The 23,800-nt window shown below is 56.2% G+C and overlaps 2 protein-coding genes across 12 annotated transcripts; one reads left to right on the top strand and one right to left on the bottom strand.

The window, feature by feature from the left end:
* Positions 1-8,795: 8,795 nt before the first annotated feature.
* HPCA (hippocalcin) lies at positions 8,796-16,093 on the top strand. Its single transcript, XM_027109246.1, has 3 exons — positions 8,796-10,645; positions 14,896-15,001; positions 15,139-16,093. Exons 1-3 carry the CDS (start codon positions 10,268-10,270, stop codon positions 15,234-15,236), a joined length of 582 nt encoding a protein of 193 aa, XP_026965047.1. The 5' UTR covers positions 8,796-10,267; the 3' UTR covers positions 15,237-16,093.
* TMEM54 (transmembrane protein 54) lies at positions 15,650-22,414 on the bottom strand. Of its 11 annotated transcripts, XM_027109237.1 has the most exons (8): positions 22,251-22,414; positions 20,535-20,590; positions 20,124-20,192; positions 19,801-19,994; positions 17,362-17,421; positions 17,015-17,203; positions 16,751-16,814; positions 15,650-16,419 (listed from the first exon to the last, which is right to left on the bottom strand). In XM_027109237.1, the coding sequence occupies exons 3-8, from the start codon at positions 20,146-20,148 to the stop codon at positions 16,253-16,255; spliced, it is 699 nt and encodes a 232-aa protein (XP_026965038.1). In that variant the 5' UTR covers positions 20,149-20,192; positions 20,535-20,590; positions 22,251-22,414; the 3' UTR covers positions 15,650-16,252. The 11 variants fall into 11 exon arrangements, with proteins under 11 accessions (XP_026965038.1, XP_026965036.1, XP_026965045.1 ...); XM_027109235.1 differs by lacking the exon at positions 20,535-20,590; XM_027109244.1 differs by lacking the exon at positions 20,124-20,192 and having other exon boundaries at positions 22,251-22,413.
* Positions 22,415-23,800: the final 1,386 nt, after the last annotated feature.

Below are 23,800 nucleotides of genomic sequence, written 5' to 3'. Positions count from 1 at the left end.
CTCAGCCTGAAAACAACATGGCTCTGCAGAACCAGAGCATGGCCAGCAGAGGGCGCCCACCTGGGCCATAGTGCTGCCCAGAACAGGAAAGGCTCCGGGACTGGGGGGACCCAGAGCCCTAGCTGGGGAGGCCGCCCTGCCTCCCGCTTTGGTCCCTCTGCCTGGGTGCCAGGAGGCCAACTCCCAGGTGAGCAGATCACAGACGCAGCAGCCAGGCAGAGTCTGAATCTTGCTGCCGTGCCTCTCTGAGCCTCAGTTTCCTCATCCATAAATGGGCCTAACGATAGTGCCTGCCTCACAGGGTTCTGTGAGGAGTCAATGATGATCAAGCGCAAAAGGGCTGAGTACACAGGAGCTGCTATTTTTATTAGCACTGGTGGCAGTTGTATCTTAAAGTGCCTGACACAAAGGGTATCTAATCAGTGCTGCTATGACGGCAGTGATGAGGAGAACGATGCAGCACTCAGTCACTGGTTATCTTGAATTTCCTAAACGGGGAGCATCCAGTGCCTACCAACTTGGGATGCCTCCAGTTACAGGGAGCTCACTCCCTCCCCAGCAGCCCATTTTCACTGTCACATCATCTTTTTGCTGAAAGCTGCCTCCTGCAAGACAGCCCACCTCCCAGCTTCCTATTCAGGATGATTCAGTTGGCCCAGCCTCCAGCCTCAGGCCCCCTCATTTCCCCAAGTTTTGCCTGAGAGGCCCGAGAGGTCGAGAAGCCAGGACCCTGGCAGCTGGATTTCTGTCTCCGGAGGAAGGGCAGGGAGCTCACAAGTGAACCCAGATGGCTTTACCAGCAGGAAATTCCCAGTGGGTCTTTCTCTGGCTGTTCAAAGTTCCTTTTCTGCTGACTCGGAGAAATCAGTGGAAGGAAAGCCCTCGCGGTCCTCTGGGCTTCCCTTCACTCCTCAGTCTCAAGAATGGCTGGAGGCCAGAGAGGGAACCCAGTGCCCAGAGCCACAAGTCCAGGAACCCTGGCATCCTAGCTGGGAGGCCTCAGCTCTGGCTCTACCTGCTGCCAGGCACCCCCATCTGTATTTGTGGGTCCCGGGGTGAGTGCTCTTGAGTCTGGCACCAAGGGATCTGTCGCGGAGAGCAGGAGCCAAACAGTCCTCGGCTCAAATCTTGGCTACTGTGTGACCTCAGGCAAATCACTCTACCTCTCTGAGCCTGTTTCCTCACCAGGCACCTCTCTCAGAGTGGTGTGGGGAGTATAGGAGATGTTATATGTGAAAAGGAAAATGCAGTACTGAGCACATAGTAAGTATCTATAGATGTATTATTATAAAGTGGAAGTCATTCATTTCCCCAAAACCCTCCCCCTGCCTGAGTGGGCCAGGGTTGCTGTGAGAGTGGATCGTGTCAGGCAGGGTGATGTCCTGACCCACTTCTCGGCTAGTGGGCACATTGTACATGTGCCTTCATGTGCAAGGGGGAGTGGGTGTGCACACACATGCACTGGATGTGCATGCATGTGCAAGGGTGTGCGTGGGTATGCGTGCGTGTACCTCAGGCTGTCCATCCCAGGGATTCCCAGGGCACATGCATACCTGCCAGTACCTGTGCGGTATCCCTGCACTGATTCAGGAGGCCCCCCTGTTCGCTGTTACTATGGAAACAAAGAGGCAATCCCCAGCTTCGGGAAGAGCCTAAGGTGCCAGAAACGAGAGCTGACCCAGTCTTCCCAGCAAGAAAGACAGATCCAGAGCATGAGGGCCTTGGGATGTGGCAACCTCAGCCTCTGGGGGTTGGGTTCTGGGACTCTGAGTCCCTCTGAATCCTCTAGGAAGTTCTCACTTCTCTAAGGCATCCCAGCCCACTGGAAAGAGCTCAGGAAATGGAGCCGGGTCCCATCTTGAATCTGGCTCTAACCCCATGCACAGGCTCAGGCAGGGAACTCGATCTCTTGTGCCTGTTTCCTCTTCTATAAAATGGGGATAATCGCAGGTGCCAGCGGAATCTTTGAGCTGGAATGTTACCTTTCCTCTCGCTGGGGCCCTGCCCTCAAGGCTGTATGAGTGTAGACCCCAGAGCCCTGGACTGTCACAGAGTAGCCTCCTTCACGTGCACGACCCTCCCAGTGTCTCATGGATCGCTCACAGCAACTCTGGGAGGGAAGCTTTTCCCAGTAGTAGAACCGGGGCTCTAGGAGGACAAAGCTGGCCAGTGGTGGGGTCAGGTCTGCTGGGAGGAGAGTCACACTGGCCACGGGTGCTGGGTGCAGTCTTCAGCCTGGGCAACCCCCTAGGGCAGAGCTGGGCTGCTGGAAGACTTCTGGGAAGCAGATCCCAGTGGAGGAAGAACCATCTTTTAAAAATCTTGACTCTTGGGACTTCCCTGGTGGTCCAGTGGTTAGGATTCCTCACTTCCAAAGCAAGGGTCCCGGGTTCGATCCCTGGCTGGGGAACTGAGATCCCACATGCCATGCGGCACAGCCAAAACTTTTTGAAAAAATAATTAATTAATTAAGAAAAGAAATCTTGACTCTTTAGATTTTGACTCAAGTCTCAAATGTCCTGCATGCAGGTTGTAATACATCCAGGCAGAATTGCTTATGAAGTCACAAGTGAACACTCAGCCTCTTGCCCTTAATTCCACTTCCAAGAGTGACCATTCTATTTGCTGTGAACCCAGCAACAAATTTCAGACAGTCAGAGATGGACCAGGAGAAGCGAACCAGCAATGGAAATGAGTGAGAAAGATCTGAATGCTTATCTGTCAGGAAAGCTGCCACAGAATGGGTCACTTATGACTTGGGGAGGGGACAAAAGGGTGCCCTGGCAGGGTGACCTCAAGCAAGTGACTGTTTCTCCCTGGCTGAGCTGGAGGCCCTTCCAGCTAGGAGTTGCTTTAACCAGCAGAGGGATTATTGTGCAGACAAGGGTTGGCTGGTACGTGATCCCAGCTGCCTGCTTCACTTCACCCCACCCCCAACTAGGTTAAAACCCATATGCAGCGTTATGGGGGTCGGGGAGCCCCCTTTCCCCAGCCTTTACTCTGGATCTCTTCTCTTGGTGTAGGAGATCCCAGCAGTCTGGTAGAGGATTGCTGGCTGGTGGGGAGTTGTTGAAGGAAGGTGGACGGGAAGAGCTGAGATGGGAAGCTAGGGTTGGGGTCTGTCATGGAGAGCCTGGAATGTCCACTTACTTTGGTAGGCAGTGGAGAGCCATGGAAGGTTATTAAGCAGGGAGGAAGGGGATTAGATTTAGAGAAACTGAAGGCAGGCGCTGTAAAAGGGCCGGAGCTGTCACACAGGGCCAATCCAATGAGGACGTGGGGAAGGGGAGGCGGCAAGGAGAGCGGAGGTCGGGCCTGAGAGATGTACCCAGTAGACACGCTGACTTGGAAAGGAAGCAGGTGTGGGGATGAGGAGAAGGGAGGGGTCCTGGATGGTGGATCTCGGGCCTGTTTGGTGATGGAGGGGTACTCAGGCACAGGGCAGGCTGTGGTGGAAGGTGATGACTTGGATACTGACTGGCTTGAGTCTGAGGTGTCTGTGGGTTTGTGCGAGCAAGTCCAGAAAGCAGCTGGAAATGCAAGTTTTGCAGAGAAGGAGCCAGAGGGTCAGAGGGGTTGTTGTTGCTAACTTTCCCAAGTCTGGGAAGGGGCCACATCAAGATCCGAGCCTGGGTCTATTGCCCTCCGAAGTCCGTTCCTCCATAGTGAGGGACCGGCAAAGACACGGCCCCTTTCTCTCTCCCTGGGGGTCCTGGATTCTGGGCTGGGCAGAGTCATCAGCTGCTGTTACTCGGGAGGGAGGTGGTGCTCTTCAGCTGCTTTCACCCAGGAGGATCCCCCTGCTGCAGAGCCCGGCAGCCGCAGGGGCTCTTGCGGCGGGATCTCCAAGCCCCGACTGCTGCTCTGCAGAGGGACACTGTCCAACCAGCCCCGGCCTTCCTGATCCTCCTACAGCAGGGAGGCCCTATTAGCAGCCTGGAGTGCCCAGTGCCCTGAACTTTACAGGCTCCATCTCACTTAATCCTCACAAGCCCCTTCCAGGGAGGTGCTAATATTATAGTTTCCATTTTACAGATGGAGAAACCGACCAGACCTTCTGCAAGTGAAGGGCCTTGCCCCCCTCCACCACGGGGGTGGGTGGTGGGACAGGGTTTGGCCCTGCTCAGTGGGAGCTGAGCCCCATCTGTAAAGTGAGGCTTGCTCTGAGGGATGCCAGCCCTACCGCAACACGCCCATGCCCGCCACTGACTTCAGGTCTGCGTTCCCAGCTCCCAGGACTTACCCACCCTCCCCACCCTCCCCTCTTTCTGTTCCTCTCAGCCCAGCTCCCTCGGGAACAGCCAGGCCCACCCCCTCCCCCTCCCGGCTGTGCTCCTGGCAGCTCTGCCGCCCTGGGCTCTGGTCCGGGGGTGGTCCCCGGCAGTGAGGGAGGTGAGCAGAAGCTGGGATCAGTTGGGCTAAGACGCTGGGCATTCAGAGACCCCCAGGTCTCCACCTCTGGGTCCATTGTGCTCCAGGCTGGGGTGGGCAGGGCCCTTTGGAAAGGGGTGGCTTGAGGTTTTAATCACTTTATCAATGTTTGTTTGTGTAATTCAGCCCTGAGATGCTTTTCCCTCCATCTGTCCCCACCATCTGCTCCCATCAGGATTTTCCAAACCATTTGGGACCTAAGAGGGAGGCTGGGGGCTGTGCCTCTGAGGGGGATGGGGAGGGGCTACGTCCACCTACCTCACTGAGAGGTTCCAGAGAGGGGCCTGGGCTCCTGAGTCACATGGAACTGGGTTCAAATTCTGGCTCTGTCACTCTCTTGCTGTATTACCTCAGACAGGTGACTTCACTTCTCTGGGCCTCAGTCTTCACATCTGTAAAATGGCATTCACATTACTGCCTCCTCAGGATTAGTTTGGATCAAAGGAGGTGACATAGGCAAAGCACTCTGCACACAGTAGGTGCTCAAGAGCTATGCAGTCCCCTCTCCACTCATCCCTCGCTTGATTCTCTCAATAACTCGCTTCTGCATTTCTCTCCCTCCTAGACATGCCTCAGTCTGGGTTGCGGGGGGGGCGCTGAGTATCATCAGCAAGGGCACCCCTCACCTCCACCCCTGCAACAGGCCTTCACAGAATCCAAATCTGCAGGGCTCCGGGGCCACTGGGATCTCATCTATGTAAAACTCACATCCCCACACTCCCCCAGGGGCCAGTGAGGCAGTAAGTGAGGCCTGTCTGGTCTGTGCTCTGGTTAGGGTTTTTGATAGGGGATGTCAGATCACCCAGGTCACCTGTCTAACCTTTCTCCTCACAAAGGGGAAGAGACTTGCTCCAGGTTGTTCAAAGTGAGGGACCCAGGCCTCCTGACAACTGCCCTCTGCCCCCCTTTTCTGGGCTATACCTCGTGGGCCAATGGCCTTGGGGTACAGTATGGGGAGGCCCAAGCCTTCCCCTTTGGCTCAGGTTGGCTCCCAGTGCTTCTTAGGCCCCCAGGAGAGGAGAGGTGGCTGATGGGAAGTAATCAGCAGAGCTCCCAGAGCCAAAACTCTGCCCTGTCCCCACCATCCACCCTCCTCATCTGAGGTATGGAAAGTCAAAGGGATGTGGGGTACCCAGGGTGAGGATAAGACATAGCCTTGTCTTCAGAAGCCCCATCTATTGGGGAGACAGAAATGCAGACTGGGGGTCCTGAGGGCAGGGCATCAGAGTCACTCGCACAGAGAAGAAGAACAGTGGGGTGGGGGAAGTAGGCTCCCCTGAGGCTGAACCAAGGAGTCAGCCCACAGGAGGTGAAGCTGGCGGGGGAGGGGGGAAAGCAGGAGGAAGCAGAGTGGCTGAGCAGTCCCCCGTGAGGGAAAACTGAGACCCCACAAGGATGGAGAGGAGGATCCAGATCTGGCTGGGAAGATTCTCAGGCTGCTGGCAGGGTGTAGAGGTAAGAGGAGGAGGGTGAGGAGGACCCAAGGGCAGGTCCCTCTCCCAGCCCCAAGCCGAGCCGGCCGGCCTTCCAGACCTGGGGGGAGAGGGGCGGGAGCTTGTCACTCAAGGGGCCTGAGCGGCAAGTCTCTCCCCACCCCCAGGTCCTCTTGCAGGAGGCAGCTGGGAACCACCCACACACGTCTGGCGCCTCCCTGGGGGTCCCAACACCAGAGCCAAGGTACAGAGAGGAACTAATGTTCTGGAGGGTCCAGCTGCCCTCACCCACAACGGCCTGGCTCCCCAGTTTCTCCAGTTGAGACTCCCCGCTTGTCCTCTAGCAGGAGAGACTAAGGCTGGATTTGGACTACCTGAGAGGCTTGGTCTGAGAACCTGGAGGTCTGAGCCCTAGGGAGTCATGAGGGTCCTACCTGCTGCCAAGGAAGTGGGAGGAGCTGTCCAGTCAGATGACAAGTTCTGTCAGCTCACCTTCAAAGTAGGTCCAGAAGCCAGACCCATCTCTGCCACCCTGGTCACCTCCTGAGAGGGTCCCCTGATCCCATCCTGGACCCCACTCCTCAAAGTCAGTTGAGGACAGAATATCTGAGTAAGCTTCCAGTCTGCTCAAAGCCCCAAGAGCTTCCCATCTCACCTGGAATAAAATCTAAAGTCCTTGGCATGGTCCTAAGCACTGCCACTATCCCAACCTCTGCACACTGATCTCAACTTTTCCCAAAACACTTATCTAATACATTACAGAACTGACTTGTATATTATATTCATGCCTTACTGTCCACTCCTGTAACCCCACTGCCTAGAACAGTGCTGGGCACAGAACTAATGCTTGATAAACGTTTGTGCAATGAATGGATGAGGACACATGGGTTCAAATCCAAGCCCTCTCGCTCGCTGTCAGACATTGGAAAAATCATTTAACCCCTCTGAACCTCAGTTTTCTCATCTGTGAAGTGGGGACGATAAGGATCAACCTCCCCCCCCCCCCCGACCCCGGAAATACAGAAAGAGCAAAATTCGAGCCCAGAGGTCGGGATTGTTGCTGAGGCTGTGGGAAGGAGGATGCAGCCCCCATCCTGGCAGGAGAAGCTTTGATAGAGTTCAGCGACTCTGGAAAGGGGCTGTCCTGTCTGCAGGCAGGGGGCTTACACACCTCAGAACGCCCCAGGTGGAGATGCTCCCCAGCCCTCACTTATCGCAACCCAGTACAAGCACTGGGGAGGCTGGGGAGGGAGGGAGAGGGCTTCTTGACTGGAGTGGGGGGGGAATGGGAAGAGCAATTTAGATCCACGTTAAGAGGTGGAATTCATTCTGAGAGAGGTCCTGGGCACGAGACCCGGTGTGGCGGGCGGGAAAAGGGGGTGGGGCTCTCTAAGGCAGAGGCGGGGTAGGGGGCGTGTCTGCCCCCCAAGACCTCAGGGACTGGAGGAGTGGGCGCTGCCCCCTCTCTGAAGAGCTCAGTTAGATCCGGAGTTGAGGCGCAGGTGCAGGGAGGGTACATATCGAGGCGCCCAAGATCCGATTTCCGCCCTCCTTGTGACTTGCGGCTCCAAGCCCAGGTAGGGATGGGGGAGGCAGGCGGGTGGAGCTGTCGGGGGTTGTCCCCGGCTTAGGAAAGAGGTGTCTGGGCACTGACTATCCCCACCGTCCACCGTATTCGGGCTACCTGAGTCGAGAGGTTGAGGAGATGGGGACCTCTGCCTTCCTCCCCAGGCGGGGTGCTCCCTCGGGATGGGGGCCGGAGAGGTGAGGGCGTCCCCTTCCCTCTCCCGGGCAGGGGCGGGGGCGGAGCCTAACCCTTTGCTCCACGCACTATCAGGGCTCTAGGGCAGAGGGAGGAACGGGGACCCCCCCCCAGAGGAGGGGCACCGGGCTAACGCTGCGGGGCGTCTCCCTTGCAGTCCCGCCCCCCGCCCCCCGCCCGCCCCTCCGGCCGCCTCTGCCGCCGCGCGCTGCAGCAGCGCCGCCTTCCCTGCGCAGTCGGTGTCTCCGCGTCGCTGGGTGAGTGGGGGCTGCTCGGCCGGGGCCAGGGGGTGCGAGGAAGGGGCATCCCGGAGGTAGGGGGCCACGTCCAGGGCTCCCCAGCCCCGCCACTCCCGGGCCTCCCAGGAATTTTCCCTCCGGGGACTCAGGGAGTGGGGCTCCCGCCGGGAAACGCCTGGCGCTCTCCAGGGTCCTGACCGCCGAGTGGCCAGCCTGGGGAGTCGCGTTCCGGCCGCCTCCGGACGCCCCCTCCAAGAAGGGCCACGCGCCTGGCGCTCCCCGAGTGCTGAAAGGGTTTAGGCGGGGGCCAGGGCGAGAGCTGGGGAGAGGACTGGAGAGGGTCCCCGAGGCGGGTTTCTCAGACCGAGCTTAGGTCCTTCCCATTTTGGGGACGGGGTCTTTGCGGAGACAGCAGAATCTATTACCTCCCTCGTTTCCAGTTCTTCCAACTGGGGGCAGGGGGACGGACTCAGAGGGTGGCAGGGGGGAGGGGGCACTAGAAGATCTCTCCTGCCCAGCGCGTCTCTCTGCCTCCGCCCAGATGACCCAGTTCCTTGGACCTTGAGGAGGGGACTAAGGGACACATTCGGCCACCCCGGCTCCAGGCATTTCCTCAGTGCCCTCCCACACACTTGTTCAGTGGATCCTCAGCCTGGGGCAAAAAAGGTTGATTTAGAAAGGAAGGGAACCAACTTACAGAAACATGCATGTGACACACTGCTGAGGACACACACAGGTCCCCCAAATGGCCACACAGGTACATGCCCCTCACACTGTAATGGGTGCATACCTAGTCACACACACATATATGCACATGCACAGATATAAATTGAAATACATGGGGAGACAAATGCAAGGCAGAAGCCAGGGACACACGCATACATGAGCACATGCACTTACACACGCTCACCCACATGTGCACATGCACACACAAGGAATAACCCCCTCACTCTGTCTCACAGCTGGGGGGAGACTCACCTACACACATCCCTACATCCCTGTCCAGACCACCTGGCTGTCTCCTTTCCAATACCTTCCCCTCAGCCCTCCACAGTCTAACCTCCTGCACTGAGGGGACCTTTCTGAACTAGATGAAAGGTAAGTGTTGGGGGAGGGTTGACTGGCTAGAGGTCTCCCTGGAAGAGGGGGCTGTCATAAGCCTGAGAAGGGCTGCAGCTCCCTCTCCTGGCACCTGGCAGCACCCCTGGGTAAAGAAAGAAAGATGGCAAAGGTGTCTGAGGGTCCCACGTGCAGCTGGCCATGTGAGAGGTGTAGGCATGGGAGCTGGCTTGTGATGGCATGTGTGAGACATGTGGGGTTGTGGGCTGGTGTGTCTCGATGCACAGGGTATGGGAGTTGTGCGTGCATGGTGCTGTGTCAGTACATGTGAGTTGTGGAACAGAAGGAATGTTGTCGTGTGTGCAGGCACGGTGACCCTGGGTGGGTGTGTGCTGGTATGTGAGTGGCATGGGATCCATGTGTGAATTTGGTGAGCTGTGTAGCATAACATGTGTCAGTATGTATTCATTTGTTTACTGTTGGCATCTGGACACATGTAAATCTTTTAAATTTGTTTAACACTTAGGTAGCACTTATATGTGCAGGCATCTTTCTAAGTGCTTCATATGTATTAACTAATTTAATCCTCACAACAATAATGAGGTAGGTACTATTACCCCCACTTTACAGATGAGGCAGAGAGAGTTTAAGGAACTTGCCCAAGGTCACATAGCTGGTAAGAAGCAGAGCTGGGATTCAAACCCATGTGATCTGGCTCTGGAGCCCAGGCTAACACCTACCTTATTCTGCCTCTTGTCAAGCACACATGGTGGGAGGCAGAACAGGTCAGTGTTTGGATTGCAGGTGTATTTTGTGTGAGCAGGTGTATGTGAGGCAGTAAGGGGGCAGGGGGTAGGAGGGAGGAAGACCAGAGGGCCTTTCTGCACTTCCCTTGGCAACTCTGGGAGTTAGCCCTGCCACTTCATGGCTATGTGACCTGAAGCAGGTCACCTCAGTTCCTTGAGCCTACCTTTTCATCTGTAAAATGGGCTAATTCTCAGGCTTCACTTTGTGAGGGTGAAATGGTATACCCTGGGAAGGCTCAGTGGCTGGCACTGAGAAGGGCCTCAGTAAAGGTGAGCCCCCTTCTCTTCCTCTGTCTCCAGGTCTGTTCCCTGGGGAAGTAGAAGGTCTGGGGAAATGGTGTGGAGCTGACACAGTGGCAGGGTGCCTGGGTATATGTAAGCTGTGTGATCTTGGGCCAGCTCCTCTCTCTCACTGGGTCAAAAGAGAGGCTGGAGTGGCCGGTGTCTGGAGTGTTGTCAAGGGGCCAGGAGTGCCTGACCACTCCTCTTTGTCCCTTGACCCCCTCGGGGACCCAGGTGGGACTTGGCTCGGTGGCCATGGGCAAGCAGAACAGCAAGCTGCGGCCCGAGATGCTGCAGGACCTGCGGGAGAATACAGAGTTCTCAGAGCTGGAGCTGCAGGAGTGGTACAAGGGCTTCCTCAAGGACTGCCCCACGGGCATCCTCAACGTGGATGAGTTCAAGAAGATCTACGCCAACTTCTTCCCCTACGGTGACGCCTCCAAGTTCGCGGAGCATGTCTTCCGCACCTTTGACACCAACAGCGATGGCACCATCGACTTCCGGGAGTTCATCATCGCGCTGAGTGTGACCTCACGTGGCCGCCTGGAGCAGAAGCTCATGTGGGCCTTCAGCATGTACGACCTGGATGGCAACGGCTATATCAGCCGTGAGGAGATGCTGGAGATCGTGCAGGTGGGCCCCTGGGCCCCTCAGAATGGCAGGCACAGGGCCCAGCAGCTTGCACCTGCTAGCCCTCTTTACCCTCTCAACAGCCCTTGTGGGTAGGCAAGTGGCAGGTGCTATTCTTACGACCCATTTAAAGAAGTCTTTAATAGGAAGTAATTTCCAATTTAAAGTTGAGAAAACTTCCACATACCCTTTACCCATCTTCACCAATGAACATTTTACCACATTTGCTTTATCATCGTGTGTGTGTGTGTGTGTGTGTAATGTTTTGTTGTTCTGAACATGACCCTCTACCCCTGAATACATCAGGACAGATTTCCTAAGAACAAGGACATTCTCTTACATAACCCGCCCCGGATTATCAAAGTCAGGACATTTAACATAGAAACAATGCTATTATCTAACTTACAGACCATATTGAATTCTGCCAACTGTCTCAATAAGGTTCTTTATAGCGTTTTTTGCTCTGGTCTAGGATCACACGTTGCATTTAGTCATCCTATCTCTTTAGACCACTTTAATCTGTAACAGTTCCTCAGCCTTTCTTTGTCTTTCAAGACTTGACATTTCTGCAGAGTACAGGCCAGTTATGTTTCACTGATCCTCATTTACTCATGAGGAAACGGATGCTCAGAGAGGTAAAGACACTTGCCCGACATCACACAGCCTGTGAATGGGCCACCTGGCTCTGTCACCCACATTCCATCTGGATACCCAGCCACCTTCCAACTAATTGATTGAGAGCCCACTAAGAGCCTAGTACTGTGAGACGCTTATACCCATGAGCTCAGTGCATCCTTACAACAACCCCATAAGGCTCAGAGAGGTGAAGTGGCTTGCCCAAGGTCACACAGCATCTAAGTGGAGTCAGTTTCAACTTGGTCAACACTCAGAGCTGTCTCTTAAAAGGGGTCTGACTTCCAGTTCTGGAGTTGGCTTCAACTCCTCGGTTGCTCATCTGTAAAACGGGGATGGTGAGGCTAATCTCACAGGGAGACTTAAGAACCTGATAGGAATGTCCTTTCTTAGAACAAATTTAAGCATAGTACGTTGGCTTTATTTCAGAAACCTTCCAGAGTGCCCATCCCCTCAGCAGCATTGAGGTCCATCAGGGATCTGGTCCTATTTTACCTACCAGTTCCTTGTTCACTTTTTTCCTAAGCCTTTGTTTCTTCACCTATAAAGTGAGGGTGTTAACCCCTTCTTCTTCCAAGGTTATTGTGGGTATAAAGCAGGATAAAGACTCTAGTAGATGGCCTGGCATATAACTGGCACTCAGTAAACATTAGTGATTGTCAGTTATTATTTTCTCCTCTGCACGTTCTCTGCTCCAGCCAGAATGGCCTTTTCAACATCCTCGGAATGTGCCACTTTGTACAGGCTCTTGCTCCCTTTCCTTCTGCCTCTCTGAATTCTTTCTCTTCTCGTCCCTCAGCTCTGCTGTCTGCTCCCCCTCCCAACTCATCCAGCCACTAGTGGACTCTTGACTTTGGCTTCTGGGTCTGCTCTCTCCAGCTAGAGTAGAATGGGCTGCCTTAGGATGTGGTGCTCTCCCTATGTCTCTCACTAGGGAAAAGACTTAATGATTATCAATGGCTCCCATGGGCCAGGCCTTAACTCTCTAGTTGATGGATAGTGGGGGTTTCTGGGGGTGCTGGTGGAAGGGTTGGGGTAGCCAGGGTGGTGGAAGATCACTCAGGGATTGGGCAGCAGCTGGATACCAACTAATCTGTATGGATGTTCATGTTTACCACTTAAGTGTGGTTGCCTGGTGTATACTGGTAAATGTCAGCCTTGCTGGAAGCTCCAAACCCAGGGCATTGGTCAAGCCAGTACCATTCTTTGGGCATCCTTGGGACCCCTGCCTGGCTGGCCTCTGCTATCTAAGCACTGGGTTCCTTTACAGCAACCCAGAGGCTCCAAACGACCGGTGCAGACAGAACTCTGCAAACCCTAGTGACCGATTAATTACAAGTCGGCTCCACTGAAACAATGAGCGAGCAGTAATTCCAGACAATTAATTAGGAGGCCCAGGAGAAGGGCTGTCACAGGGGAGCAGTTACTCTCTAAGTCACTTGCTCAGTCCTTCTCAGGATGGAGCCCTGTGCCAGGTGGTGGGCACACTGGAAGGGAAGAGACCTCACCTCAGCCTCTTGGAGCTCCCACTCTGCTGGGAGAGACAATTGTGCAGGCCACACTGACCAGCTCGGTGACAGGGGTATAAAGGTGACATCTGGGAGTCCAGGGGATTGAAGGGCAGGGAAGACCTGAGGCTGTGGTGGTTGAGTAATGGTTATACTATGATTATGTTTACTGACCACTTACTCTAGCCAGCTATACACAGTATCTCATTTAATACTCTAGACAGTCCAAATGAGGAAGATATGATTACCCCCATTTTACAGATGAGGAAACTGAGGTTAAGTACTTGTCCAAGGCTACAGAACAAGTGATTAGTGGAACCAGGCCACCTTACTTCGTATACCCTGCTTTGAGGGGTCATTAGCACTCCACAAGCATCTATCCAGTGGCTAAGAGGCAGCAATTTCTAATCTGGTGTCTGCCATCAATTTCCTTTCTGAGCCTCAATTTATTATCTGGAAAATGGGGATCTCAGTACCTGCTTTTCAGGGCTATTGCAAGGGTGAGAATAATGTATGTAAAGGACCTTGCACATAGTGGGTGTCTGTAAATGGTAGTTAGTATTATTGTTCCAGGCAGAGGCTGTAAACACTGGGAGACCTGAAAGGCACAGGGGTATTTGGTTATGGCAGAATCACCTACTAGGGGAGGCCTGATGGTGGAGAGGTCAGCAGGGACCAGAGTGTGAAATGCCTTGAATGCCAAGGGCCAAATGTTTGGACTTGATAACAGAGGGCAGTGGGAGGTGCCAGTGGCTTTTAAACAGGGGAGTCCCTGTCAGATTCCAGGCACTGTGCTAAATTCTGTGGATCTGGGCACTAGCTAGATGTCCATGGTCCTTATCTGTATGCTGGGACCGAGGAGCAATCCTACAAATGCATAATTACTTCCGGAGAGTTGCCCCCAAAGGAGGCTCTGGGGCAGCATATGGGCCCTGACCCAGCCTGGATCAGAGAAGGCCTCCCTAAGAATGCGCCATGTAAGCTGAGCACCAAGGAGGAGTGGGAGGCAGCAGAAGGAGCGTGGGGCAGCATCCAGAAGGAGCTGGGTGCACGGCAGGCCCGGAGGGAGGCCTGTGTATGTTGGGAACGAGGGGGCGGCCCCTGGGCTGGGGACGTGGCGGTGGAGATCTGTGTTTGTAAAGAGGTCTCAGAGGCAGCGTTGGGGACAGACCCTAGAGAGGCCGGAAGAGACCACTGCGGAGGCCAAAGCCGGATCTGAGGCTAGGGAAGTTTATGGGATGGGAGAAGGAAGGCTTCTTGGAGGAGGTGTCAGTAGCAAAAAGCTGGCAGATTGAGGCGACGGGTCTGGTCCTTGAGCTCCGGGGCGCCGGAACCCAGCCCACAGGCCAAGTCCTTTGTGCTCTGTGTACGCTTAGCGCAAAAACCCTCCTTCGAGTCGCCTCCGAAGCTCTTGCATCTGGCAGCAGCCGTCCTCGGCCCAGCACAGCCGAGGCTGTCCTCGCCCCGGGCAGGTACTCACGTGCGTTTATTTGCATAATATCCCCCGCCCCCTGTGGACCCAGCTGCCTCAGTCCCTCCAGCTCTCAGGGCAGCTCTACGCCTCCTGCCGGCCACAGTAGCATCGCAGCCCAGTGTCATCCCCTTCGCCCAGCGTCCCCTGTCGGTCATCGAGGGCGGGCCGCCCGGAGCCCCGAAGTTTCTGAGAAGCAGCTCTTTCAACCTGGGACTTAACTGGGAACCTGGGGCGTCCGGCACAAGCTCCTTGGCCGGGCGTTTCAGGCCCTTCTCCCTCTGGGCCCCGATGTCCTCCAACATCTCTTCTGACCCCCTGCATTCAGCCATCCCTAAGTTCTCGGCGTCCACTCAGGGCTGCCCGCTCTGGGGCCTTTGTACATGCAGATCCTTCTGCCTGCAATTCCTTTCCCACCGAGCGCTCCAAGGGAACTTGTTCAGGGCTCTCTCCAATAGCCCCCTCTTCTGGAAACCTTCTCAGTCTCAGAACTTCCCAGTTCCCCCATTCCTCCGTCACCCCCTCTCCGCCTCACCTTGGCGGGAGCGGCGATCGTCAGCGCACCTGGGGGCGTTTTTGGAAAGTTGGGGGTGGAGGGATCAGGCAGGCTCCCCCTCACTTCCTCCCCACCCGCCCCCCAGGCCATTTACAAGATGGTTTCGTCCGTGATGAAGATGCCGGAGGACGAGTCGACCCCGGAAAAGAGGACTGAGAAGATCTTCCGCCAAATGGACACAAACAACGACGGTGAGGAGGCAGGGGCGGGGCGGGACAGGGCGGGACGGGGCGGGAGCTACTCCCCCTCCCTCTCCCGCGGCTCGGTTCTGCAGCCCCCTCGCTTTGCTGCCGTCTTCTCCTCCGTCACTGTTCCCCTCACCCCGCAGGCAAGCTGTCCTTGGAGGAGTTCATCCGCGGGGCCAAAAGCGACCCGTCCATCGTGCGTCTGCTGCAGTGCGACCCCAGCAGCGCCTCCCAGTTCTGAGCGAGGAGCCAGGTTTCCCCTCCCTGCCTTCACTGGCCCTCTCCCGGCTCTCAGCTTCCTCGCCCTTGTGTCTGTCCAGGCTGGGGGTCAGATTGCCACCCCCAGGGTCTGCACTCTGAGGGGCCTATGGAGAAAGGAACCCTGCAGCCCCCCCCCCCCAAGGCCCAAGCCAGCAAGTCGTTGACACCCCCCATCCGGGAGGCAATATCTCCCTTCGGCAATGATAAAGACACAGGCTCTGGCTTGGTCTGCCTCTCAGTCAGCCCTCCCTTACCTAGCTATCAGAACGTCAGCCATTCCCCCTCCCCCACCCCCGCACACACCCAGCCACGAGGCCAGACTTCCCTCCGCCAACCACGGGGCAAGCTTCCCTGCCTCCACCCCAACCCTTGTAGATCTCAGCCTTGGTGGAGTTGGGAATCATGCCTGTCTTTTTATTTGGAGCGGAGAGAAGGATTCCAGAGGTTTGGGGGCTTGAGGAGAAACCTTCCTTGAGCCATCCTTCCCTGCAGGAGGGCCTCAACCTTGCCTGTTCCTGCCCTTGTTGTCCCGGAGGCCATGATGCAAAAGGAAAACCTCCTGCTTCCAGCCCCCCAGCTGTGAGTCCCATGAACCCCCGCCTGCGTTTCAGCATTTTGATGAACACAGACCCACGGACCCCTCTGTGTGTCTTGTCTCTCTCAGATACACACACAGGCCCACAGACAGATGGGCAGACACACCTAGAGCGCCACCCACAGTGTCCTGTGTGGGAGAGCAGCACAGGCCCCCGGCCGAGTCCCCTCCCCCGCTGCATGCATCCACGTGGAGCATCTCTGTTCTTTTTAATATCTTCAGAATAAAGTCTCGTTTCAGTGCAGCGGGCTGGGTGGCTGGAGGAGAGGGGTGAAAGACCCACCCGGGTCCTGGAGTGGCATTGAGCCCTCTTGGCTGGCTCCAGGAATCCTGGCCTGATCACGGTGCAGACTTGGCTGGAGGGCCCCAGTGGCCACGGGGCTTGGGTGAGGCAACAGCTGTCAAAGGGTCATCAGCCCAGAGCTAGTGCAGCTCTGCAGGTCGTGGTCCTCCACAGGCTCTGGGCTCTCCCACATCTGTGGAGATGTCAGAGGCTGCCAGCCCACTGGGTCTGGGTCTTCTCCTCCAGGACATCCAGAAAGTGGGAGGAGTCGGGGGCTGGGGTGATCTTTGGGTGAAGGGACATCATTACTCTCCACTAAGCAAGAGTCAGGCCATACCCTTGGAGTGCCCCCAATTCCAGCCCAGATACCTCTCCCCCTCCCCAAGACTCATCCTGGGCCTTGGGAGAGCCAAGTGTCAGCTGTATGACTTAGCTGGGAGATCTGAGTTCTCTGAGCCTCCAAGTCTCTCCTTTTGGTCCTGGGGAGAACACTATTGCCCCAGGTTTCAAGGTGGGGGCCCTTTACAGAGGGGTGGGGACAGATCAGCCTGAGCTCCCCAGCAGGGGCTCCCAGGAAGTATGAAGAGTCAGGGCTTGGGGGAGTGGCAGGCCTTACCATGTGATGGCTGCTCTTCCCCAACCAGGGCCTCAGTTCCAGCAACTGGTGGGTGATCTGGGCGCTGCGGACAGCAAACACACTCTCTGCCATGCAGAACAGTAACGAGATGCCCCAGAGACACAGGCTGGAGCTCTGTAGGGGGACAGGGGGCAGTGATGGCTGCCTGGGGTTGGGGAGTGGAGGGCAGGATTCCAAGAACGCTTCCCACCTCTGATGAGCACCTCGCTGCCCTCCCACCCCATCCCAGGCCTAAGCACTTACGTAAATGCGAGTGGGGTCGAAGGGACAGTCGGGCGCCAGTGCCAGTAGTTCGGGGTCCCCAAAAGTACAGGCGGCCAGCAGTGCCTGGCCCTGGGTGGCAAAGGTCACAGCAATCGAGGCCAAGAGGCCGAGAGCACAGGTCAGAGAGAGAAGAGCACAGGCCACACTCGAGCTAAACACCGTCCAGCGCTGGATGGAGGAGGCCACTGGTCAGTGGACATCAGGCTTGGCCCCATGGGCAGCTCTGGCCCCCATGGGGTCAGCCTCACCCCCTCCAAGCAGGCCAGGCCTTTGGGGGTGGCTGCTGCCCCTATCCGCACAGCCCCATCCCAGGAGGTACCACATACCAGAGGGATGCTGGGGAGGTAGCGTGATAACACGATGACTGCAATGCCTGAGGTGATGACCTGTGGAGGAGGCTCAAGTCAGCTCTGACCCCCTACTGGAGGAGAGTGGGCAGGGGGTCAGGGCCACTCTCCAGCAAAGATTCCACCAACACCAACTCTAGCCCTCCAAACCCACACCCCCTGCTTAGCTTGGGTTTCATTACCTCCATCTGCATGGGGACACTGCCTCTTCATGGTCCAGCCCTGAAGTGACGTTTCTAAAACACAGTCACTCCCTGCCTACAACCTTCCATGACTCCCCACTGCCTACAGCTGCATTTCTCAAGCAGGGACCTGTGTATCCCAGGGCCACAGAGCCATGTCACAGGATATATATGACATGTTTCCCTGGAGTGGAAAAGATTTTGGAAGAAACTCAGTAACTCAACTGGCAAGGAACTAAAAACAAAATTGTTACTTTAAAATAAACCAGGATACTTTATGGCGTAGAATTCAAAATCCCTAGGAGTATTTTTAACTATCGCAGGCTCTCAGTGACCTGGCCCCTGTCCCATCAGTTTCTCAACTCCACCCTGGGCCAGGCTCTTTCCTCATCGCCCTGGATACAGACACCCACACAGAGCCTGGGCTTGATGCCGCCTACACAGCGCCTTCTCAGGAAGGCCTTTCCTGTTCCTCTTTACCTGCGTGGGTTCTCCCTCCTGCAGGCCCCCCTAACCACCCCCAGCCCCAAGAGGCGGGCCCACCTCACTGTTAAGCCCACCAGCTGCCCTCTGGATCTTCTGGGTTCCACTCAGATGGGCTCCCTCCTTCAGTTCCCTCACTTTACCAGGCACGGGCTGGACCCGCGGGAGGCAGGTGAGATGATAGGGGGCCCAGCAACGTCTGTAATTCACTGTGCAGCCACTAGTTAAGTGCCTCAAACTCTCTGGGCTAAGCCCGCTCAGCAGGAATGAGCTCAGGGAAAGGACACTGGCTTTGGTGTCAGCCACAGATTGTTTCACATCCAGGTTGGCTTCTTTGTATCAGCAAGAGGTTGGGTGAATCCCTGAGTCAGCTTCCCCCTCTGTAAAGTGGGGAAAATCATGGTCCCGTGTTGCAGGGAGCTGTGGGGATTAACTGAGGAAATAAGAGCACAGCTGAAGTGGTCCAGCCCAGAGCCCATCCGTGGTGGACCTCCTAACCCTGAGCTCACTGCCTTGCCTGCCTTCCTCACAAGGTTGGTGAGACGAATAAACAACAATAATAGTAACCCCAAGGGACACTGCACATATCTGTACAGCCGAGCTCTGTCCCACTGACTGAGGCTCTCCTGCTTGCCGGGGCCCATGATCCTTGCTTTAGGGCCAGCAGGCTGTCTGAGCTTCATTTTGCAGGGGAGGGAACAGGCTTAGAGAGAGAAAGAAATCCCTCAGCTAGGCGGTGGCAGGGATGGAACTCAGACACTGATGTGCAGATGTTCCCCAAAGGCTGTAGCCACCTCTTCTGACAGTTGGGAAAGGGCTTTACAAACTTGAGAATACCAGGCCCCTTCTTCATGTATTCATCAAACAGGTACTGACATCCAGCCATAACCATGTCTACCATTTATTGAGCACTTATAGTCCGGGCCTAATGCTAAACTCCTGCCAAATTGTTTTTTGTGTGTGTGTGTGTGGTACACGGGCCTCTCACTGTTGTGGCCTCTCCCACTGCGGAGCACAGGCTCCGGACACGCAGGCTCAGCGTCCATGGCTCACGGGCCCAGCCGCTCCACGGCATGTGGGATCTTCCCGGACCGGGGCACGAACCCGTGTCCCCTGCATCGGCAGGTGGACTCTCAACTACTGCGCCACCAGGGAAGCCCCCAAATTGGTTTTTTCAGTGTCTCCAGAGCAGACCTTATCCATTCCCACCTCCACACCTTTGCATTTGCCATTCTCCGTACTTGAAAGCCATCCCAGCTTCCTCTCCTACCAGCTGGCCCCAGCAGGCTTCATACCCAGGTTATGGTAATTGCAGCCTATCTTTGAACTCCTATTCATCCATCAATATCCACCTCTGGGGCCTCCACCTCTGTGAACCCTCCCAAGCTGAGCTGATGCTCCTTCCTTCTGGCCAACAGTGCCTTGACTATTTCCCTATTGTAATGATAATCCAAGCTCACAATAGTGAGTTAACCACGTGCTAGGCACTGTGCTCAGCACTTTATGTGGATGATCTCATTCAGTAATCATCAGGATCTTCTCAGATGGACACTGTTACCGTCCCCATTTTATAGATGAGGAAGCTGAGGCAAAGGGAGGTTGGGTGACTGGTGCCGTTGGTAAGTGGCGGAACAGGGGTTAGTACTTGGGGCTCTCTGCCTGCCCACCCCAGGCTGTGGGTGGGGACTCATCGAAGACCCTTCCAGCCCCTTCCAGCCCCCTCTTGCCAGCCACCCTCCCAGCCTGGCCATACCACGATGGCGGAAGTGACAGAGAGGATGTTGACCACAGAGTAATGCAGAGCCACAGCATCGTTGGGGGCTGCCACATAGCGCAGCACCGTGCCGTGGAGGAGAGCGGCTGCGATGAAGCTCACGTGGCCCAGCACCACCAGCACCAGCCCCGTCTTCATCAGCACCTTCCGGAAGTCACCCACACTCAGGCCACCTGTGAGGGACAGCCATGTCAGGGCCATGGGTAGGGCTTATCCTGCTGGGCAGAGGAGAAAACTGAGGCAGGAGTGATGGACATTGGGTTCTAAATCTATTTCTGGATAACTCAAGGCCAGTAACTTGCCTTCTCTGTGCCTCAGTTTCCTCATCAGGAAAAGGGGTTCACAGTGCTTTCATGAGAGTCCTTGGATCTCTAAGGTTGGAAAAGCATACAGGTGGTACTTAATAAAGGGTAGTAGTCCTTGTTAGTGTTCAAGGTCATGCGTGGCACAGTTAGGATTTGAACCCAGGTCTCTAGCTCTAGACCCATGATCCTTCCACTAAGCTTTGCATCCACTGATTTTTTTCATCCATACATTTGTTACATCAATGTTCACTGAGTGCCTGCTCCATGCCAGGCCCTGAGGTACCACAGAGAGCTTGATGGGCACTGCCCAGGCCCCAAGGAGCCCCTAGTTCACTGGGCAGGGATCAGGTTCTATTTAGGATTCAGTTTGGTGTAAAGGGCCTGGCACACAGTAGATACTCAATTCACAATTGCTGAACTGACTCCAGCAAAATACTCAAACTTCTGAGTCTTCATTTCCCCATCTGTAAAATGGGAAGAATAACCCTTGTTTCCCAGTGGGGAAGGAGGGTCTCATGAGGACATGGATGGGAAAGTGGGGCATACCCGGGGGGTGCTGGGAAAAGTGAGCTCTTGGTGCAGGGCCACTAGGCAGGGCCACGGCAAGGTGCGGGAGGCTGAGGTCAAAAGAACATCAGGGACTCATATGCAAATCCTCTCCGAGTGTCCAAGTGGCTACTCGGTCCCTATCTGCACACCCCCAGGATCAGGAGCCCTCCTTCCGGCTGTTCCAGATCTGCTCTTTGGAATGTCCCCTTTGGGTCCTGGCTCTGCACCATGCTGGCCCCTTAGGCCCACCAGCCCCCTCACTCTATCCAGCTCTGTGAGACTGGAAGACTGGCCTGGCGCCTAGAACTAAACAGCCCCCCCTTCTTCCTTTAGCTGCTCCTTGTGGGACCTGTGAGTCCTTTCCTAGACCTCAGTGTCCCCATCTGTGGCAGCAAGGATTGGGTCATATTTCATATATGGGAGTTTTGCAGCCAGAGAGAAAGAGAGAGAGAAAGGAAGGAATCCCTAGACTGGATGTCCCTGGGGGCGCTGCGCCCAGAGGAAGCCCCCGGGAGCAGAGAGGGCTGGGGCTACTCAGTCACACAGACCCTCTGTGCGACTTTGCACCAGCCTCTCTCCTTTTTGGGCCCTGGCTTCCCCATATGTAAAATGGGAAGGGGTTGGTCTAGCCGGTCTCTGAGATCCTCGGAGCCTTCAGGAGTCTCTGGAGCTGTACCAGATGGAGGAGAAGCAGAGGGCAGACGATGGGCTGGACAGGCACCGTGGGACTGGATGGCATCATGAAGATTAACAGCTGGCCAAACAGGAAGGGGCATGGCAGCTTTGTCCCACGGGCCTGACCCACTTCACCCCATCCACCCACCTACCTGGCCACCCAGACACCACTCGGCTCAGGGCTGGGCTCATGAACAACAGCCTCCCAGGACCAAGACTTTGGTCAAACTGGAGGTACAGTGGCAGCGTGGGGCTGTGCCTGGAGCACTGGACAGAGTCTCAGAGCAGTCCCTGGCTCAGGATGGTTCTAGGCCGTGGTGCTCCCTCGCCACTTTACAGATGAGGAAACCGAGGCTCACAAGTTCTCTTGGCTAGAGGGTAGGGACTCCCCAGGTCTGTCTGATGCCCAAGAGCAGCATCATTGTGTCCAGGGAGTGAGAGGAAGGGGCACATCAGTCCCACTCCTCTGTCTGGATCATGTTTGCCAGTGGCCCTTCTCACCTGGCTCGGTTTGGGGGAGTGGAGGGTATGGGAGCCGGAGCCCTTTGGGAGGCTGAGGAAGCCGAGGGCAGGCAGCCTCTGGTTCGCAATGCCCTCCCTGTGCTCTCCCTTCTGCGGGATGTGGAGGTTGGCTGCTCTCCTCCCACCTGGGGGTCCCTCCTCCGCAAGAAAGGAGAGTGGGGGGCAGTGGGGGCGGGCGAGAGGCGAGAGGTGCTACCCCACATCGGAAGATACCAGAAGCCCTCCTCTCGCCAGCTCAGTGCTGAGGAAACTGAGGCCCAGAGCAGAAAGTGAAGGCGGCCTGGACCCCGGGGTTCCGGGCGCCCACGACAGTGCTCCGCCCCTGCCAGAGGATCTGGGGCGGGTTCGGGCCTCCCGGGCCGTCCCCCCGCGGCTCACCCAGGCGCAGACACATCTCGGCTCCCGGGCGGGGTCTCCGCGGCGGCTTCAGCGGGGCTCCAGACGCTGCGGGCGGCCGGTCGGCCCCACTCCCATACTGGTCCGCAGCCGCCGAGCGCCCAGCAGAGCCCGCGCCGCGCCCACTTCCCGCCTCGAGCCCGGAGCGCCCGGCCGGCCTCCCTTCCCGTCACCCCCTGGGCGGCCCGGCCCCGTGAGGGCCCCGGCGGCTCGTTTGCATCCCGGGCCGGTCCGACCGGCTGGGCAGCCCTTCCTGGCCCGCCCGGCTGAGTCACAGCGCTGGCCTCACCCACCCGCCTCGATGCCGGCCGGCACCCGGCCAGCAACCCCCCGCAGCCCACCCCGCTCCAGTGATGCCCATTTTACAGATAGAAACTGAGGCCTAGAGGAGCTGCGATCTTCCGGGCTAGGGAGTGAGACGGGGGGCCTGATGCGTGGTTGTCACGACCTGGTGGGCAGCTGGACAGGAAAGCCCCGGGGTGAGAGCTGGGAATCCACTTCTTTCTAGAGAATGGGGAAGTGCAACAGTGGGTGGTGAAAGAGCACTACCTAGGGAGCCAGGCTCTGTCCTTGACCTGCGCCTTGACCTCAGGTTTCCTCCCTGCCGTGGCCTGAGGGTCTTCGGCCGCAGGCTGAGCAAGGTGCTTTACTTGTGGGGGTGGGGATGGGGGGTGTCTCTGTTCCCTTCTCAGAAAATCAGGGATAATAATTCCTGTCCCCTAAAGTCATGGTGAGATACAAAAATGAGGTAAGAAAATGCTTTGAAAACCCTCTAGAGTATCTTTGCAAAGTGCAGACTTAGCAGGAGCATGTAACAAGAGCTTTACTATTCCTGGCTATTGGTTACTGTGCCCCTTTAATGTGCCAGAATGACCCTTTGTTTCATCCTCAACATGTAGAAATGGACTCACACAAGAGTGTCCAGCGGAAGGGGTGGAGTATGGGTCTCAGGGCCCTTTCTCTAATGTGGCCGTGTTGTGGCTGCCAGCCTGGGCTCTTGGCCCTCAGGCAGGACTCTGGGAGGCACTTCCGTGGTATCTGGGCAGCATCAATTCACAGTCTGCACCCCCTACCCCACTGGTCAGTGGCCTTGAGGGTAGGGGCTGGCTTGATGCATCTAACACCAGCTGTCCACTGAATGCGTGTGCCTTGTGTGTGGGGCACACAACTTACTGATGACCAAGTCCACCTCCCAAGGGCTGCCCTGGAGAGCACGTGTGGTCACTGCAAAGCCAATGTCAAATCTCATGCATGTGCGTGCACGTGGCTTCTCTGTCAGTGTCAGGCTGTCCCCTTGACACTGACCCCAACCAGGGCAGTCTGGAATTAGGCTGGGAACCCAGACCTTTTAAATGTCTTTGCTTTCAGATGAATAAATGAGGGTTCTCTCTTTCTATCTTTAGAACAATACTGAGAGTTAAAGATTATTACCCCATTTTACAGATGAGAAAATGGAGGCCCAGAAAGGTAAAGGAGCTTTTCAAAGAGCACACAGCATGTATCATTGGTAGAGCTGAGACTTGAATCCAGAT

Source organism: Aethalodelphis obliquidens, unplaced genomic scaffold (genome assembly GCF_003676395.1).
Source record: "Aethalodelphis obliquidens isolate GAN/ISIS:26980383/991018 unplaced genomic scaffold, ASM367639v1 scaffold9, whole genome shotgun sequence".
Taxonomy (NCBI): Eukaryota; Metazoa; Chordata; class Mammalia; order Artiodactyla; family Delphinidae; genus Aethalodelphis; species Aethalodelphis obliquidens.
The sequence above is the reverse complement of the archived record's forward strand: the minus strand, read 5'-3'. Positions and strand labels throughout refer to the sequence as shown.

What these genes read in the sequence shown, in the direction of transcription:
- HPCA (XM_027109246.1), top strand. Translation starts at nt 10,268, where the DNA reads ATGGGCAAGCAGAACAGCAAGCTGCGGCCCGAGATGCTGCAGGACCTG. An exon ending in AGATGCTGGAGATCGTGCAG is followed by an intron (nt 10,646 to 14,895) that starts GTGGGCCCCTGG and finishes CCCGCCCCCCAG; the next exon opens with GCCATTTACAAGATGGTTTC. An exon ending in AATGGACACAAACAACGACG is followed by an intron (nt 15,002 to 15,138) that starts GTGAGGAGGCAG and finishes CTCACCCCGCAG; the next exon opens with GCAAGCTGTCCTTGGAGGAG.
- TMEM54 (XM_027109234.1), bottom strand. Translation starts at nt 20,022, where the DNA reads ATGGCCCTGACATGGCTGTCCCTCACAGGTGGCCTGAGTGTGGGTGAC. An exon ending in CTGTCACTTCCGCCATCGTG is followed by an intron (nt 17,422 to 19,800) that starts GTATGGCCAGGC and finishes CCTCCTCCACAG; the next exon opens with GTCATCACCTCAGGCATTGC. An exon ending in TCGACCCCACTCGCATTTAC is followed by an intron (nt 16,815 to 17,014) that starts GTAAGTGCTTAG and finishes TGCTGTCCGCAG; the next exon opens with CGCCCAGATCACCCACCAGT.